General features: G+C 40.6%; 1 protein-coding gene across 1 annotated transcript in view; it reads left to right on the top strand.

Annotated features, from left to right (window-relative positions):
- Positions 1 to 19,237, top strand: part of PCSK1 (proprotein convertase subtilisin/kexin type 1) — a 41,867-nt gene extending 22,630 nt beyond the window's left edge. The window contains exons 9-14 of the mRNA XM_070465848.1: positions 1,961 to 2,061; positions 9,145 to 9,378; positions 11,662 to 11,819; positions 13,129 to 13,262; positions 15,010 to 15,171; positions 17,345 to 19,237. Of these exons, the coding sequence (XP_070321949.1) occupies positions 1,961 to 2,061; positions 9,145 to 9,378; positions 11,662 to 11,819; positions 13,129 to 13,262; positions 15,010 to 15,171; positions 17,345 to 17,722 (1,167 nt within the window). The 3' untranslated portion in view covers positions 17,723 to 19,237. The remainder of the gene's footprint in view (positions 1 to 1,960; positions 2,062 to 9,144; positions 9,379 to 11,661; positions 11,820 to 13,128; positions 13,263 to 15,009; positions 15,172 to 17,344) is intronic.
- Positions 19,238 to 19,328: the final 91 nt, after the last annotated feature.

The raw sequence follows: 19,328 nt of genomic DNA, 5'->3' as shown, positions 1-19,328 counted from the left end.
TATATGCTCAGAGAGCATCTCCAGCCCACGCTTGGCTGTGCGTTCTCTTCCATGAGTCAGACTGCCAAGGGCAATTATTGGATTTCCCTTCAAGGGCATGATGATGAAGGGCCATTCGGGGGCTTTGAGAACAAAGAGAGGCACTTTTAATTTAAAAATATAAAGCCTCAAACTTAACTCCTGACACAGAGAGGAACCAACTAGCTAAAGCATGCAGATCTTAATCTCAAAATAATAGGTCAAGATCCAATTAGATTGTGGGTCAACCCCCTAATAATTAGCCTTTGGAATGTGTGTAAAATTCATATTAATGGCATCTCAACACAATTGTCAGAACTAAGATCTTCATGCAGAATCACTCTTCTAGAACTCTGTCTCTGCAACTTACTCTAGTTAAGAAAGTAAAACTGGGGTCTCAATTGGAAGCTCTGGCCTGCCTCTCATTCTGGTATTTTCAATTACTCAGAGACGGTGACATTCTACCCAGGGGCTCTTGACAGCAGAGATAATTTAGAGCCTTTGAAAGGAGCCTATGAGACATGTGTCCTGCTTGCATGCACAGCCTCTGGCTCTTAGTGATCCCGTGGATGTCCAGAGTAGCTTTTAAAAAAAAAAAAAAATGGCCTGTTGTCCATTTCAGAGTCACCATTTCATAGACAGACCCTCATCTGAGTCACTCTGTTCTGAAACAGGAGGAAGAATTTGCACCCTTGTAAAGATCCCTCTTTAGGTACACCAGCCATAGAAGAGACAGCTGGTGGCTTCTATTTGAGACAGTTGCAATAACACAGCCTTTATCTTACGCAAACCTCTTCCTCAGCACAGTCATCTCTGGGGGCTTACTTGCGTCAACAGGTAAAAAGGGCAAACTTGCTTCCGCAGCCCTCGGAGGAACAGAGCCACTATCACTTGAGATATTCAGCGACTCCAAGCGGGAAGCCAAAGGAGGTGACAATGGAACAAATTATTTTTTTACACTTCCCTCCCACACATTGAAATCTCTAGCTAAAAATCACAGTGCAAGAGCCTGGGTGGGTGTCTTGCTAGCAATCCTTTGGCCCAGCTTCTGGTTCAAACAACAACACTGTGGTCCTTAAAGAAGACTAATTGGAAGTCTTTTTGGTTGTTTCCCTTCGTTTCAGCAACCTCTTCAGTAAGCTAAAATTAGCCTGGGTAATTCCTTACGTGTAATACCACTGTGTGAAAATTTGCCTTCACAGACAGGATCTCATTTCAGTTTCAGAAATCTGAGTCAAGAAATGTCAACCTCACTTGATAGACAGAAAACCAAGTGACTTGCCCATGGGACGCATCTACTGAGTGACAGTTTTAGAATTTGAGCCCAGATCTGTGTCTAGCACACTTTCATTTGAAAAACTCACCATTTTCAAAGTACCAATATGACGCTAACTCCTGGCCATCAGAAGACATCAACAGTGCGTGCAAGTGAAACACACTCAACATGTTTTACGCAAGTAGTCCAAGTGGCCAGAATCAGCACATCTTCCTTTTGCTGAAGAGGCAGTCAAATGTCAATCTGAAGGCAATGGGGAATTGGGCGTGAGGCAAAATTTCTAAATATGTCAGGCCAAACACAATGGACCTGATGATTAATGGGCCAGCATGATTCACAGTGATTCTGAAACAGTCCCTTTTTTACAGACAGCATTTCATTTGGGAATCTCAGTAGAGAAAAAAAAAAAATTCACAGTGGGAGGACTTCATCCCCAGAAAAGGCATTCTGATGCCAGAATTATAGACAAGTTGCATATAGAGGAGAGGGAGCTAAAATATCAGCAGATGGCAAACATCCGCCTGTGGTTCAGAGGAGGAAGTAGGGAATCGAATCAGCTGGGCTTCCTGATCAGAGCGGATGCAGCCCTCGGTAGGGTTAACCCCCAGGGACAGGATCACACCCCTCACATGTTCTCCCACGTTTCTTTCTCCTGATGCCCCCCAGACGAGCGCTGACCTGCACAACGACTGCACGGAGACCCACACAGGCACCTCGGCCTCTGCACCCCTGGCCGCCGGCATCTTCGCTCTGGCCCTGGAAGCAAAGTAAGGCCCAGAAAGCATCTAATCACCTGTAAAAAGCTGCTTCTCCTTCTTTTTAAATAGCATACATTCTTTTCTGAATATATGGCTATAGTAGAAAACTACCAAAAATAGTAAGTTCTCTTCCAGTTAACATCTCGAGGTAGGTTTCATGCACACACTTGTCTTGCATAATTGGGATCTTAATTCACACACTATTCTGTAAATTTTTTAGTCTGTCTATATTAAGAGTACTTTCTCACATCCAAATCAATCTTCTCTGACCTTTAAAAACCCATGCCTCCCTCCCACTCAGCTCTAAGGCCTTCTCACTTCTGGTTATTCCCACTGAGGCAGACTCTGTCCAGATAGTTTCCTGTGGGTAGTATTAGGAATAACATGTTTTTAAAAATATCCTTTTTCTTTTTAGGTTGTATAAGCCCAGTCCTAGAGCTGACATAACACATCAGAGGACATAAGAATTAAAAACAGGACTTTTATCTTTTTTGTAGTATACCATTATATAAATGCAAACCTTACTAAAGCCATTCATGCTTAAACACCCTTGTCCATTGATATCAGTTACTGTTTCTGATAATTTCCTTAAGATAAATATTTATAACTGAAATTTTGGCATCAAAGGGAATGCATGCTTTAATAATCTTGATACATATTGTCAAGTTAGTCTAGAAAGACTGCACCATTTTATATTCCCATCAGCAATATATGTGTGAAAGTGCCAGTTTCCTAAACCCTTATCAAATCTGTATTTATTATCTTTTAAAATGTTTGCTACTTTGATAGGTGAAAATGGCATCTCATCTTTATATGCTTTTATTTCATTACTAATGAACATCAATATTTTATATTCTTTTGCCATTTATCATCTATGATTGCTGTTTATGACCTTGATTTTGTTTTATGGTCTTAGAAAAGCTACTAATGCTTGGTTAGTTGACATTTACCTCTTAATTTTATTTACATGTAAATTTTAATTTAATGAAGTTACTATGTATACAGTTACCTTTATCAGTCTCTAAGTTCTTTTTTTTTCCCTTTTCTTATGCTCAGGAAAATCCTTGCAACCCCAAATTATATAAATATATATTTATGTATCTTTTATTAATGTTTCTTTATGATATTTATTTTCTAAATCCCCTTGGAATTTAGTGTATGCTACCAAAAAGGGATCTAGCAACATTTCCCCTTCAAAATACTTATTCAATAGTCTTATACTTAATACAGAGGGGAAAAAAATCTGTCTCACACTGTATGTCCACACCTTTTTATTCATCCTTATTTCTGCTTTCTGATGTTGTGTGGTGAGAAATCTTTAAATGTTAAGTCAGGTGCTATGGTTGAGTGATAGAGTAAGTGTTTAAACTTATAGATTACTATTATCCTTCCTATTAAGCAGGTTATCCTAGAACATCATCCATATTCTCTACAGAGAAGACAAAGCAGTCCCCTCATGTCTTGTTCAGTAGATAAGTTTCACGGTAGCAGAACAGAGCGCCTTGGCCTGGGCCATAGCTGGAAAGATGTGCAGTGGCTAGAGAGCCCAGCATCACTCCGGGATCCCTGTGGCTACCTGTGGAGTTGTGGTTTAGTCTCTGGTATCTCAGTTATGATGGCCATGGCAGCTAAGCAAGACAGGCCGAGTGAGGCTCGTACCAAAGCCTACCTACTTGGAGGAGCTGGAAAGATATCTGATTAGGGAAGAGCAAGTCCAGATGCTCAATCAGAAACAAGCAAATCTGAAGCTCTTGGGTCCAGCAGAAAAGTGTGCTCAGAATCTGAGTTCAGTTTTAACAGGTGGACAGAAAGCAGTGTTAACAGATGGACAGAGCGAAGTCTACAGGCCCAAAGTAAGACTAGCATTGGCAGTCCCAAACCAAATTTAAGGAAAGATAATCTAAGCAGTGAAAAGAGCAAGGAACACCTGGCTTCAAGTGCCGGGCATACCACTAGCTATGTGACCTTAGGCAAATTAATCTCCAACTGAGTGCTCAATTTATCATCTATAAAATATAGGGGTCAGATCAGATCATTTTTTTCCCTAGCCTTTTCCTTTTAAAAGGATCCTCCAATTTGAAATTGAAGGTGTCAGCTTACATAGATCATCTAACATGAATTACTGAGATTGGTGGGAGGAGGTACAGAGTGGAAGAAGTAAGGTCCTATGAAGGCAAATAGTTACACAGGTGGTGAAAAAAGAGCATGTTATTTATGATTTTAGGATATAAGCTTTAGCTCCAGGGAGCTTTTAGAAGAAAACTATCCTTAAAAATCTTGTCTTCCCTATCCAACACCTATCAGATGCATGCAAATATAAGCAGCCAGACCTAACCATCTTGTCTAGTGACCAGAATAGTAGAAACATTCATCTAGCTGAACAGATGTAATGTTATTTTGACTAAGAACTGAAATTTTAAAATTTTCATCTCTGATTTCTAAAATTTCAAACTTCTTTCAGTATAAAGAGGAAATTATCTAAGGATGATCTAGCCTCATTAATCTCAGTCAATTCCTAATGGATTACTTTATAAAGCAGGGGCTCCACGGATTGTTACAAAACATATGGGATCCACGAACTTCTTTGCAACTAGATGCAGGAATGTTTGAGAGTGTATGTCTGGCATTTTGGGGAGAGTGGTTTGCGGTTCCATCAGATTCTTATGCTGCTCATGATTTAAGAGACATTAAGAGTCTCCCTGGTGCACGTAATAAGAATTTAATTCCTTTCATTTTGATTCAGTCATCAGTAAAATGGACATAATCTATCTTAACATTTATAAACTTCCTGCCAAAGTACATACAAATTATTGAGATGTCTGTTTTCAGATGGACAGTTTGCTTTGCTCTATTCAGTTGTCTATACCAAGATGATTATTTCAGAAAATCTGAATGCCAGAATTTCTAGAAGAGTCTGTAGACAAACATGATTAGGAGAATCATTTAACCATGTGTTCCTCCTTAAGTAACAACCATGGAGGATGAAAAACAACTCTGGGCTAAATTTATCATGAATAACAGCATTCAGCATTTATCAGGCTACTACTGTGGGCCATAACCTGTGCTAATCTCTTTATATACAATGCTAACTCTAATTCTTACAACATCCTTGTGACATATAAATTATTAGTTGCATTTTATTAAGGATGAAACTGAGACTTAGAGAGGTTGGGAAATGTAACCAAGAAATGACTAAAATCTTTAACGTCCAGGCTTACCTAGTTGTGATTACAGGCTAAACCAGGTAGACTCAGACTTTTTCATCTTAGAATTTTGTCTCCAGATTACTTTACCTACACTCTCCTAATTAGAAGCAATGCTTAATTTCAATGTTTAATTGCAAAGCCCTTATTTTCTGTAAACATATCCTTGATTAGCAACCCAATGCAGATTTAAAAAAATTTAATTATTGTGGATGCCATTGACGAATGAGATGCTAATTAACACAGGAAGGCTGTCAGGAATGAGATGCACTACTGTTAGAAGGTCCTTTTCACATTATGAAATACAATCACTCAAATGAAAAATAACTCTGTTAGAGAAATAGCCTTAATTTTCCTAACTGCCTGACAATGAAGCCTCTTTGGATATTTTGCAAATAGGTAAAAGAAAATAATCAAAAATAAAACAAAACCTGCAACTGAATAAAAACCAATGCCCTAACTATAGAAATCTGCTTCATGTTTGATTAGCGTGATTATCATGCTACAAACATAACTTATACCTCCTTAGTACCTATCCTCATCCCAACACACACACACAGAGACACACACACATCCCACACCCACTGACAGTCCAAGGGGTAAACTGGCATGTGGCCCATAGACAACCTCGATGAGAGGTTGCTAAGAGGCTTTTACCCAAAGCTCCTTTTAAAGAACTAGAAGGAAGCAAGAATTTCAATAACATGCTACATAGGTCAGAATTAGTTTCCACGTGGAGAAAACAGCCATTTATGCTCACCTAGTTAATTATTCCTCAACTTGGGATGGCCAATGTGGATATGAGATCTCCAATGAAGTATAATATATATGGTATTGGGCAGATTGGAGGTCAGACTGTCATACTTGACCTCTTATCTTAGACATAAGTCCACTCAGGCCCAGGGAGATGAAGTGGCTTGCTTAAGGTCACACAGGTCCTTAGTAATAGAATATAATTTAATGTGCTTTTTACTACTCCCTATTCTGATGCCATGATTCTGACCCCAATGACTTCTAATTACTTTAATTAGATATATACTTGTATTCTTTCTTTCAACTCCTATTATTGTAGCTGTAACACAGAACTGGCTAGACAGCTTTTTCCAATATAAAATCACTCCCTACCCTCAGGTATTTTGGCTCAGTAGGTTCAGGGTGGGACTCAAGAATTTTCACTATTTACAAGTGTACCAGGTGATAATGATGCAAGCAGCCTTGAACCTTGGAGAATCACTGAACTAGAGTCTTTCCAAGGGCTCTATCAGTCACTCCCTGGGTTGAAGCATTACATTTGTCAGGATCTCTGCTGAGCAGAGAGAGGCAATATTAAGCTGCTAGGTGTCAGAGCAGCTTTAAAGTAACACACCAAAAATGAAAGAGTTAAGCCTTCAGTCACCTACCGTGAAGATATAAGCCAGAGTCTAAAACCAGAGAGAACACCAACTTTCCCTGTTCCATCGCCCCCCACCCTCTCCCATGGAAAGGGCACCAGCTGAAGGTCAGGTTAAAAGTTTGGACATGGGGGCTTGGTGTCTCACTGTTGAGGGAGCCAACGCAAGCCCTGGTTTTATGGACTCTGGGATGGGCGGGGGTGAGGGGGAAGGCTGGGAGTGGAGAAGTCCTGGGCACTGAGTCAGAGTGGGGAGAAGGGTTTTCAAGGCTTCCCCCTCTGTCACCCATCAGGGGGCCTTGGCCGAGGTGCCCAAGACCTCAGATAAGAAGGCCCAGGAATGTAAATATGCTAAGAGCTTGCTGGGAGAGGAGGACCAGAGGCCTTGAGTACAGCTCCCTTCAGAGAGGGTGATGCGTGGTCTTGGCACCCAGGCTGGAATGCAGAGGGCAGCGTGCCCCCGAGGCCACCAGATGCAGACTTTGTAAAGCTTGTTGTGAGGACTGGGCTTTTAACCAGGAGCAGACTCCTCCCTGGAATGTGCACTGCCCCCTGTTGTCCCCGGGAGATTGTTAAACCAGTCCATGACCAGCTGGGGAGAAAACAGCAAATTGAGCCAGGTTCCCCTGTTGGCTGTTTCACAACCTAGTGGTAAGACAGAACCCTGGAGGACTCAACGCTTAGGCATTTATTTATCTAAACAAGGCTTGACTGGGCTGATAGAAACAACGCAGGTCTCAAAGCTAAGGGAAGGCCTGAGATCATGAAAGATTTCTAATGACTAGTGGCAATAAGTTTTAAAATTGTATTTAAGGCTAGTTAACACTTAGACACGTTCAACCATCCAACCAGCTAATATTTACCCAGCACATACCCTGTGCCTGGCATTCTTCTGACTGGTTGGTGCCTGTCAGAGAACAAGAAGGATAAAAATCTCAGCCCTTTTCATTGCTGATTCTAGGAGGGGAGACAGACGCTAATAACACACAAAACAAATGAGTTGCTCAGTATGTTAGAAGATGATAAGCACTATAAAAGAAAAACAAAATTACAGCAAGATAAGAGAGCCCAGGGGTATTTGGGGGGAGTTGAAATCTTAAATAAAGTGATCAGAGAAGGCTTCGTCTTCATTATTAACAGACCCAACACTCCCATGTACCTCTGATTTACCCTTATGTTGCTATTAATTTTCCCAAGACTTCTGATTATACCATTTCATTGCACAAAAATCCTCAATGGCGCCCCCTTGCCCAAAGGATAAAGTATAAGCTCCTTTTCCTGGCATTCAAGGTCCTCACCACATGGCTCAGTGATCCTCCTGGCCTATTCCCTGCTCCAGTAAAGTACTCTGGGCATATCCTATACTTCCCCTGCTCAGAGGTTTTGTTCCATTGCCTCATCTCTCTCTCTCCACTTCTTAACATTCTGTTGCTGCTAAGTCACTTCAGTCATGTCCGACTCTGTGCGACCCCATAGACGGCAGCCCACCAGGCTCCCCAGTCCCTGGGATTCTCCAGGCAAGAACACTGGAGTGGGTTGCCATTTCCTTCCCCAAAGCATGAAAGTGAAAAACTAAAGTGAAGTCTCTCAGTCGTGTCCAACTCTTAGCAACCCCATGGACTGCAGCCTACCAGGCTCCTCCGTCCATGGGATTTTCCAGGCAAGAGTACTGGAGTGGGGTGCCATTGCCTTCTCCAACTCTTAACGTTCTACCCATCCTTTAAAATTTGTCTCAAAATATTTCCTCCCAGAAGATCCTTCCTAGAGCCCTTCCATCCCCAAAGAATTATTTCTCCTTCAAAGTCCAACAATACATTATGCTATGAATACAGGATTCAGTAGATATAGTTATTAAAAAGACTTAGTTCTTTTGCTGGATTAGAAGCCTGGCATGCTGCAGTCCACGGGCTCACAAAAGTCAGACATGACTGAGCGACTGAACTGACTGAAGCTTCTTAAAGACATGAACTAGTTCCTTGCATACTCCTGCTGTGTTCAGCATGGTGCATTGCAAGAATGATCTCAAGTCGCTAAGAGCTTCTTGACACTTTTGCCATGTTAAAAAAAAAGATAGACAAAAAAATATTTAGGAGTGGGTAATCAGTCTATGTCTAAATCTGAGTCTTCCTAAGAAGGAAGTCAAGACCTTGACTGTGGGTTCATCATGTTGAAAATTCTAAGGTTGTTAATGGACAGCATAAGACTGGAGGACACAAAGGAAGTGTCATCATTTTTAATTTTTGCTCCAGTCAAGTGTAAGTCATTAGAACTTGGTCCTACATATCTACAGTACTGAAAACCAAAATTTAATAATTTATAAGACTGTATTTTTAATTCTGAATGAAAGATATACCAGTAGTGATACACACTAAAATTATAGAGATACAGTTGCAAAAGACACCTTACCATCTCCGAGTGGAGATGCTTGTTTTTAACACTTGCATTTGCAAGGAAACTTCTTTTTGTCCCTGAACATTCTCTCGGTCACTCCGCCTCCAGTCCAAATCTCACCTGGCGAGATATGCAGCACTTGGTTGTCTGGACCTCTGAGTATGACCCATTGGCCAATAACCCTGGATGGAAAAAGAATGGAGCAGGCTTGATGGTGAACAGTAGATTTGGATTCGGGCTGCTAAATGCCAAAGCTCTGGTGGATCTGGCTGATCCCAGGACCTGGAGCAGTGTGCCCGAGAAGAAGGAATGTGTTGTCAAGGACAATGACTTTGAGCCCAGGTAAGTGTCTCCAGGAATTTTAAACAGTTTTGTGCCATGGCACTGTTTGAGAATGATGCTTGTCACTCTGCCTAATTTTTCTCACCTACCCTTCTGAAGTAGATGGGGATGGCATTTGCCAGAGTTCCCTGTGGCTCCATGAGAGGTCACAGAGACTGAAGATTTGTAAATCATGTTAACACATTTGTATTTTCCTTTCATAGCCCACCTCCAACAATATAGCAGTAAGCTAATGTGTGCCGACTCAGTAGATATGCGTTTGAGCAAGCTCCAGGAGTTGGTGATGGACAGGGAAGCCTGGCATGCTGCAGTCCATGGGGTCGCAAAGAGTCAGACATGACTGAGTGACTGAACTGAAAATGTGCTGCACTGTCCTATAGACCACTAAGAAAAATCATTGCCAATTAAACTATTACAAATCATCAATTTATTAAAATTCATCCCCAATTCAAAGATGTTAAAATGTGGGGTTTTTTTAAGTGCATCTTAGAATTGATGAGATGCAGTAATTGCCAACCAGTGTTACCCAAAACCTACTTCTGAAAGAACCTTGCTTTATGCCCCAAGGCTTTCATTTAGAACATACTTGTCCCACTACATCTAGGTGCAGAAGAAGAATCTGGTATCAAGACAACCACAGTTATACTGAAGGTACACTCACACAAAATACCCAAGGGTGGGAGGCTTGGAGGGCATGCACTAGCGAGGTAAAATCATTTCTGAAAAAGGTATGTTTCAGTAATGGACCATTTTTGGATTAATATAAGACAAACCTGCTTGAATTTGATGCCATAACAAATAGTTTATTGCATTCAAGTATCTGTGTTTGTGTTCCTTACCATTTACTTTTCTTGAACATGAGACCTACCCCCTTAAATTGTTAAGTGTACAATACATAAATGTTAACTATCGGTATAATGCACAGCTGATCTTTAGAATTTACTCATCTTGCTTAACTGAAACTTGATGCCCACTGATTAGTAACTCTCCATCTCTCACCCCAACAAACCCAAGGTAACCAAACATTCCACTCTCTGATTCTATGAATTCAACTATTTTAGACATCTCATATGAATAGAATTATGCAATATTTATCTACCTGTGACTGGTTCATTCGCTCAGCATAACGTCCTCACGTTGTATCCATACTGTCACATATAGCAGAATTTCCTTCTTTTTTTAAAGCTAATGTTCCATTGTATATAAATACCATATTTTCTTTATCCATTCATCTATTGAGCAATATCTAGGTTGTCCCCACATCTTGGCTATTAAGAATAATACTGCAATGAACATGGGAATGCTAGTAACTCTTTGAGACCCTGATTTCAATTCTTTTGAATAAATATCCAGAAGTGAGATTGGCTGGATCATATGGTAGTTTTATTTTTTAAGGAAGTTTTATACTGTTTTACATACTGGCTGCACCATTTTGCATTCCCACCAACTGTGCAAGAGCTCCAATTTCTCCACAACCTCACCAACACTTGTCTTTTCTTATTTACTTATTTTTTTTAAGTAATAGTCGTCCTGATCTTGATGGGTATCTTGATTTGGGTCTTGATTTGAATTTCCCTGATGATTAACTATGGTGAACTTTGTCCCCCACCCCCAACATATCTATTGACCATTTGTATGTCTTCCTTGGAGAAATGTCTATTCAGGTCCTCAGCTCATTGTTTTGAATCAGATTGTCAGGATTTTTGCTATTAAGTTGTAGGAGTTCTTATGTATTTTAGAGAACAATCATTTATCACATATTGTCTACTGTTCTTTAGTTGCCTTTTCAGTTTGTTTCCTTTACTGTGCAGAGGTTTTTAGTTTGATGTGGTCCTGCTTGTTTATTTTTATTTATCTTTTGCTGCCTGTGCTTTTATTGTCAGATCCATTAAATCACTGCCAAGACCAATGTCATGAAACTTTTCCCCTGTTTTCTTCTAGAAGTTTTACAGTTTCAGGTCTAATTGGTGGGTTTATTTCTGGGATTTCTACTCTGTTCTATTTATCTGTATGTGTGCCTGCTTGCATGCTCAGTCCTGACTCTTTGAGACCCTATAGACTGTAGTTTGCCAGGCTCCTCTGTCCTTGGAATTTTCCAGGCAATATTACTGGAATGGGTTGTCATTTCCTCCTCCAGCGATTTATCTGTCTTCATGGGGTCCTACTCATAACAGAGATAACAAGCCTAGCTGAGTATCCACTTTAGAGTGCTATGTACACATTTCCATAAAATGTAAGGAAGAGATACAACTTTGTTCACTGATGATTCTTTAATGTATTTAGAGCCCTGAAAGCTAATGGAGAAGTCATCATAGAAATTCCAACAAGAGCTTGTGAAGGTCAAGAAAATGCTATCAAGTCACTGGAACATGTGCAATTTGAAGCAACAATTGAATATTCCCGCAGAGGAGACCTTCATGTCACCCTCACTTCAGCCGCTGGTAAGTTTAAAAAAAAAAATTCAATTTATTCTAAACTATGTGTTTAAATTTTTAAGCATAAATTAAATGACTTTAAATCAATGATTGATTTCTGCTTATATATAGGCCTAAGTCTTTCAATAGATACTTTCAGGTCTTAAAAAATATGCTTTTTTTTGGCATCAGAACTCTACCCTGTTCATTTCAACTGATCCTTACATAAGAAAAGAATGACGTTTACTCAAATAATACCAATCTATAAACCCTCTGAGTTATGCATTTTCAAACTGTGTGCATTTTCCCAAGTCACTGATCTGTATCATTCATTTCTCTCATTAGTGAAAGTTAGTCTATTAACTAAACTGACAGATACATTGGACACATCCAAGAAATTAATTAAAAAACTGAGAATTCTGATCTACAAGAGTTGAGAAGACTAAAGAATCTTCCACAATTACATAATTAAGGGCATATGATATGATATATTGACATTTGTCTTTTCCTGAAAGATTGCTAAATCAAACAAGATCATGGGTGGTAAAGAGTTTGTGAAATATAAGCTACAATCCAACCAGGAGAAGCTATCCCAATCCTTTTTTATACTTCAGCAGGATTCAACTGACTAAATTCAATTACTTAAGTGATGTATGAAAAAGATGAACTATCTCTATAACATCCTTCTAGAATATGAACTTACTAGAGGTTTGGAGCTGGCTCTGTTAATTTTGGAAATATGCTTTCTTAATATCTGGGAACTGGCCCCAAATATTGGTAGAATGCTTTTTCATAGACATTTTCACTTGAAAATATTATTTACTTATCTATAGAGAACTTGGATGTGAAAATTTACAGTAACTCTTACTAGGAATTTTTATATCAAAAGAGATTAGTAAACTATACATGGTTTTATTATGTCTATGCTACATTATAGACCCAGGAACCTATTAAATTTTAAAATTTTTCTCTTAAACTTCAAAATGATAGTTCCATTAATATGTATGTTAGGTCTCTGACTCTCTTCTTTAATGTAGTTTATAAACATAGTTTTCTGAGTTCTCCTTATTCAAATAAACCTTATTCAATATACCCATCCATTATTTATTTTTCTAGGATATTTATTAAGAACTTATTATATGCCAGGCAATGCACTAAGTACTGTGAATAAACTTTTTTTCCCTTGGGAACGTTGCCATCCTGGTATTATATTCAAAGGGAAAATTAAGAAGGCTTATCTCTCCCACTTTCATTTTTGGTTATCAAATACTAGAGTGTGTCCTACTATTAACTCTGTCAGTACACTCATTAACTTGTGTTTCTTGCATGAAAACAGGAACCAGCACTGTACTGTTGGCTGAAAGAGAGCGGGACACATCTCCCAATGGCTTTAAGAACTGGGACTTCATGTCTGTTCACACATGGGGAGAGAATCCCATAGGCACTTGGACTTTGCAAATTACAGACATGGTAAGTGTGAATGAAAGGATACTGAACCACAAGCTCACTTTTAAACACTCCAAAGCACTTTTAAAGTTAGTGCATCAGTAAGGACCCAAAGGAACTTTGATCACTCTTTAGAGAGGCCAAGGAGAAGTTATATATATTTTAAGCTCTGTCCACTTGGCTATAAAGATAATATTTAAAAAAAAAAATTAGGCACCAGCCATCTAATAAGGAAGAAAAAATATTTTGATAGACATCGTGACAGTCTGTGAGACAACAGTTTCCATGTCAGAACACAGCCAGCCACAAGAGCTACACCAGAATCAGCCGTATTCACAAGCATGGCTGTGGATGCTTCACCAGCTTTACTGACAGTCTGCAGGGGGCAAGGCTTCCCAGGTGGTGCTAGTGGTAAAGAATCTGCCTAGCAATGCAGGAGATGCAAGACATGGGGGTTCAATCCCTGGGTCAGGAGCATCCCCTGGAGTAGGAAGTGGCAACCCACTCCAGTGTTCTTGCCTGGAAAATCCCATGGACAGAGCAGCCTGGCAGGCTACAGGTCATGAGGCTGCAAAGAGTTGGACATGACTGAGCGACTAACATTTTCTGGGGTCATATGAAGGAACTCTTTAACTATATTTACCATAGTTGCTATTTAGAAGTAGTTTACTTGTTAGACAAGATATTTTATTTAATATGACTTTTTTTTAAATTTCAGTTTTGAAACAAGCATTTCTGTTTTCTTTGTTTGCTAACACTCTGATATTCTTCTATAATTGTAACACAGTCCCTAAAAATAGTGTCAGAGCAAAATTCAAATTCAAGTTGAGTCATTTATTTTTATATCATTTCTCCAGCATTTCCTATAGGCGAGCATATAAATGAATGGTGTTTTGGGTTCAAGTTCTCCAGAGCTAGCAGTGTTATAAGTATCAGTAGCACCAGATTGAATGTCTAAGTAACTTTTCAAAACTAAATGATTTTAAATCTCTGAAGATGTCAATTAAATTAATACAAATTCTACAGCCATTGTTACTTTTTTCTCTGAGAATAGCTTTCACCTAAAGACTGTTGAAATTGTGATTTAGCCATGGAAGTGGTAAACATTTCTGCTCTCATAAGGGGAACAAGAAAACGTTTTTAGTTGATAGTTCTATTCCTGAACTTGGCCTCCATTCTTTAACTCAATGTCACCAGAAGGAAACTAAGAAAATCTGTTTACCAAGATGGGACTGTTTTATATCAAGTTTGCAAAATCTGACTACAATTTTAGAGTTTGCTTGTTTTTTTTTTAGATATTTTAGATTTTAGCACATTATTTTTAACATAATTGTCAAGCCTGTAAAAATTCTCATTCCCACAAATATACAGTTCTTAAGGACTGCTCAGGGTTGAAGGCTATTTAAAATACTCCAGACTTTCATTCCAATGGAATGTTTCTACAAGTTGATAATTGGTAAATATAATTCCCATTATATAAGGGACTGTCAACTTTCCAAGAACACAGCCAATATAGAAAAGAAGGTTCATGCAGGGAGCTCTCCTTTTTAAATTAAAAACAACCAGTTTGTAAACCTCTGAACCTGTCAGCTATGCGTTTTCAGAGCAAGAGAGAGTCTAGTGACTTACGTCTTTGCACACAGAGCCCTACCCACGGAATGCACAGAATTTGAAAATTAGGTTTTCATTGTAAAATCTCTCAGCTGTTTTGAAGCCGTTTGTTTTATACCGCTCAGAACACACACTAACATTATGTATGCTTATTCGTTAGTCTGGAAGAATGCAAAATGAAGGAAGAATCGTGAACTGGAAGCTGATCCTGCACGGGACCGCTTCCCAGCCAGAGCATATGAAACAGCCCCGGGTGTACACGTCCTACAACACCGTTCAGAACGACCGAAGAGGGGTGGAGAAGATGGTGGATTCCAGGGAGGTCTGTGTGGCTCTGCTCTTCCTGGCATGTCCTTTTTGGAACTGGGCTTCCCAGGTGGCGCTAGTGGTAAAGAACCTGCCTGCCAATGCGGGAGACATAAGAGATGTGGGTTCAATCCCTCGATCGGGAAGATCCCCTGGAGGAGGGCATGGCAACCCACTCCAGGATTCTTGCCTGGAGAATCACATGGACAGAGAAGCCTGGTGGGCTACGGTCCATAGGGTCACAAAGACTTGGACATGACTGAAGCGACTTAGCACGCACACACAATCAAGAGTGGGTGAACCTACCCCTAACTTTTAGGCAGTAAGTGAGTTAAAACATGGGTTGGGATGAAAGGGAGTAGAAGTGAACTTTATTTTCGATAGGAAATTATTTCACTTATTCTTTTATCCAAAATTTAGAAACTAAAATGAATGAATTCAGTATTATTCAATTCTCGAACATGAATTTTCTCCATTTATACCAGTATCAAATTTTAAAGAAAGCTATCTTTTTGTATGCTCACATATACCTAATATTTGTATTGCACCTAGTTTTGAAGGATTTTCCACACTGTCTTATTTAACTTAAAACCCTGGTAACCTAAAAAGGATAGATCTCAGTATGTCCATTTCACAGAAAGAAGACCAAGGGTCAAGTGACCAAATCATGCACACTTCTCTTTACTAATTCCTTCAACTGATGCTTCTTGGCAATTCCAAGGGGAGCTACAGAATCACAGTCTTTCTCAGAAAATTGCTGAGGAAAGCTGAAGTCAGTCAGTTACATTCCCGGGTCTCAACCAGAAGCTGCTGGCTTCTCCTTTATCAGATGGGGGGCAGAAGACACATTTTCTTTATCTGTGTATCCCCCAAGCCTCTAGCACTGTGCCTCAGATCATAGCAGGTAGGTTATCAGAATTTCCAGGACAGCCTTCCCTGAACAGGACTGGCTCTGTGACGGGTGTTTTGGAAGATACAAAGACATTCTTTATTCAAGAAATGTATAAACTAGCTGTGAGAAGGCCTCAGCTCATATTTTGGCCCCGTTTACATTCTGCAAAACAGCTTCCGCTGGGGCCCTATCCCGGAGGCCTCCTCATCACAGTCCTGGAGGCAGGGGGCACCGTGGGGGACTTCTTCCTCCAAGATTGCCTAAGGGGTATTAACAGAACCCTTAGATTGTTAAGGACTTCCCTGGTGGCTCAGATGGTAAAGAGTCTGCCTACAATGCAGGAGATGGGGGTTCAATCCCTGGGTCAGGAAGACCTCCTGGAGAAGGAAATGGCAACCCACTCCAGTATTCTTGCCTGGAAAATCCCATGGACGGAAGAACTTGATAGATTACAGTGTTGGACACAACTGAGCGACTTCACTTTCACTTTTCTTTTGAGTGTTAAAATAGTGAGATGCTTCTCTGATCTCTCCAGCATCCCCCCTCTCCTGGACCACTGCCCGAGTCTCTTCCCAGACCCTTTCTGACAACTCAGTGGCTGAACAGAGCAAGAGGCCTCCAGAGGGCTGCCACACAACAGCACTGCTGGTGCCTCTGGAGGAGTTCCTGCCTGTCTTAGCAGCAGCTCCTTCCCAAAACACGGATGGGAGGAAAGGGAGTGGTAAACTGTTGATTTTCCATGGGATAAGACCGTACTATCTTTTACAATTAACTTTTCCATCCAGAACTTAAGACATTAAAATGAATGAATTCAATGTTACTAAACTCCCTAACATGCATTCTACTATAGCAGGCTGACAAGCAAAGGAAACCAACAGGTATGCACACTCACCTACATCATCCCATTCAGGCTTCAAAACCTACAAGAAACAGGAACTCTTACTGCCATATGATGGGGGAAGTTCAGGGAGATTAAAAAGGTGCCAAATCTCCTGGAGAAGGGAAAGGCTACCCACTCCAGTATTCTGGGCTGGAGAATTCCATAGACTGGATAGTCCATGGGGTCGCAAAGAGTCGGACACGACTGAGCGACTTCCACTTCACTTCACTTCAAAGATGCATTAGTGAATGGGAAAATGCAGACCGAAACCCCAGTTAGTGTGAGTGCAAGCTTTGCACTCTCTCTGCTCCCCAGACGGCCTCACGAGGGACAGGCAGTGGATGTGTGCTGTAGCTGCCTTGCTGGCTCCTAAATAACGAGCTTTCTCCCCTTGGCCGGTGGCTTTCTGTGTTTCAGGAGCAGCCTACACAAGAGGGCCTGAATGAGTATGCTCAGGCATCCCAAAGCCCCAGCGGCGGTGCAGTTGGGGGCAGAAGGGATGAATCGGCAGAGGGCGCCCCTTCTGAGGCCATGCTGAGACTCCTACAAAGCGCTTTCAGCAAAAACTCACCCTCAAAGCAATCACCAAAGAAGTCCCCAAGTGCAAAGCTCAACATCCCCTACGAAAATTTCTACAAAGCCCTGGAAAGGCTGAACAAGCCCTCCCAGCTTAAAGACTCTGAGGACAGTCTGTATAACGACTATGTCGATGGCTTCTACAACATGAAACCTTACAAGCACAGGGACGACCGGCTGCTCCAAGCTCTGGTGGACCTTCTGAGGGAGGAAAATTAAAATGTGTGCTGGTCTGAAGCTGGAGATAGTCACGCTTCTTCCTTCCCCCTTAGATTTTGCCTGTGTCTGAAGTGGGTGTTTTGTCATTGATTCTTCTGCTTCTAATATCCTTTGCGGTACTTTTTCTTTTTCTCCCTAAACTGGATATTTGAAAGCTAGGAGCTCAAGCAGTAAATCCAACTTCCTGAATTGATTACACAAAGCACGTCTTCCCTGCTTGCCCAAGTCAAATGTTTTGTTCTCTCTGGGGCCACAGTTCACACCTGGCCCTCCTACCACACGAGAACGCCTGCTCGGGCCTCCCATTTCATGTCTCAAAATAGAAGGTACACAGGGCAATAGGTTACTTTGAAAAAGCAACCTGCAAAAGAATGAAAGGAAGGAAGACAGGTTCTAATAGCTTGTCCCTTGTCTTTGCCATACGGTTCTTCAAATTTTGATGCCAAAGAAGGGCTTGGAAAGTCTCTCATGAAGGAGCTCTTAATTAGATTCATATCCCGGGCTTTTCTGCTCCAAAGTGCTGCTCATTGAGGAAGAGGCCGTTAGGTCATTTTGGGGAAAGGCTGGGTTACTTAGATCCAGAAAAAGGCCTCAAATCCTGCACTGGCTGGTGTGAGCAGTTTCAGAATATTCTTTGCTTGATGTACCATGGAGACGCCTTCATGGATCTGAAGGTGACTGCGACTCAGGCTGTGAGCACCGGCCTTCCTCTCTTCCCTCTTACCTTCTCCTTTCTCAGCCACAAACTAAATACTGAGAGAGCTATTGATACCACTTTCTTAGAACAAACTTGTATTAGGGACTTGGCCAATTCCTAGTCATAATTTTTTTTTAAATAGTCATAACAGGAAACCACCACTCATAACATGGAAAAGCAATGTAATAACAGAAAAATGTTCATCATAGGGAGAGCCAATGGAAGGTTTTGCTGTGTTTTAAATTACACTCATTAGAGCAGTTTTTCTGGATCTTTGAGTTTTCATTCCTTGATACCGAAGGCGCTTCTCCAGTCTTACGGATGATAGTCTCCAAATTCTCAAATTGTTTCCAAGCTTCAACTCAGAGGACACAAGCTGGCTGCCCACAGGCAGCGTCTGACCCTCAGCTAGATTTTGTTTGGCACATTAAATGTTTTAAAAATGGGAGTGATTATTGAAACTATGATATTTTACATAAAACCTGACTGTCAGATGCATCTTCCCTCACAGCAACAGCTGACCGGAGTTGAGTAGCAGCTGCCTAGCAGTTACAGACTTGGACACACGCCCCCATGGTACCCTGTTCACCCTTGCTGCTTATCACAGCCACCTGATTGGTCTGCATTCAATAGGCATTTGCTTTTACCTATTCCTGCACTAAACAAACATGCACAGTGTAAAGGCATTAGGAAAAAATAAATCCCCAACTTTTTTCAGGTAGGAACTATATGATAATCAATAATTACAAGAATTTGTCATGATCTAATTTATTGGCCAAAAAAAAAAAAAAAGAAAAGGTATTTTAGACCCTTGAAAATACCTCTGAAATCTTGTTTGACTTACATGTTTTATCTCACCTCACCCAGATGCTCACTTATTCTTATTCATGAATTGCCAAGCCCCTAGTT

This window comes from Odocoileus virginianus, chromosome 3 (assembly GCF_023699985.2).
Source record: "Odocoileus virginianus isolate 20LAN1187 ecotype Illinois chromosome 3, Ovbor_1.2, whole genome shotgun sequence".
In the NCBI taxonomy this organism is placed as follows: domain Eukaryota; kingdom Metazoa; phylum Chordata; class Mammalia; order Artiodactyla; family Cervidae; genus Odocoileus; species Odocoileus virginianus.
This window is presented reverse-complemented; position numbering and strand designations above follow the sequence as displayed.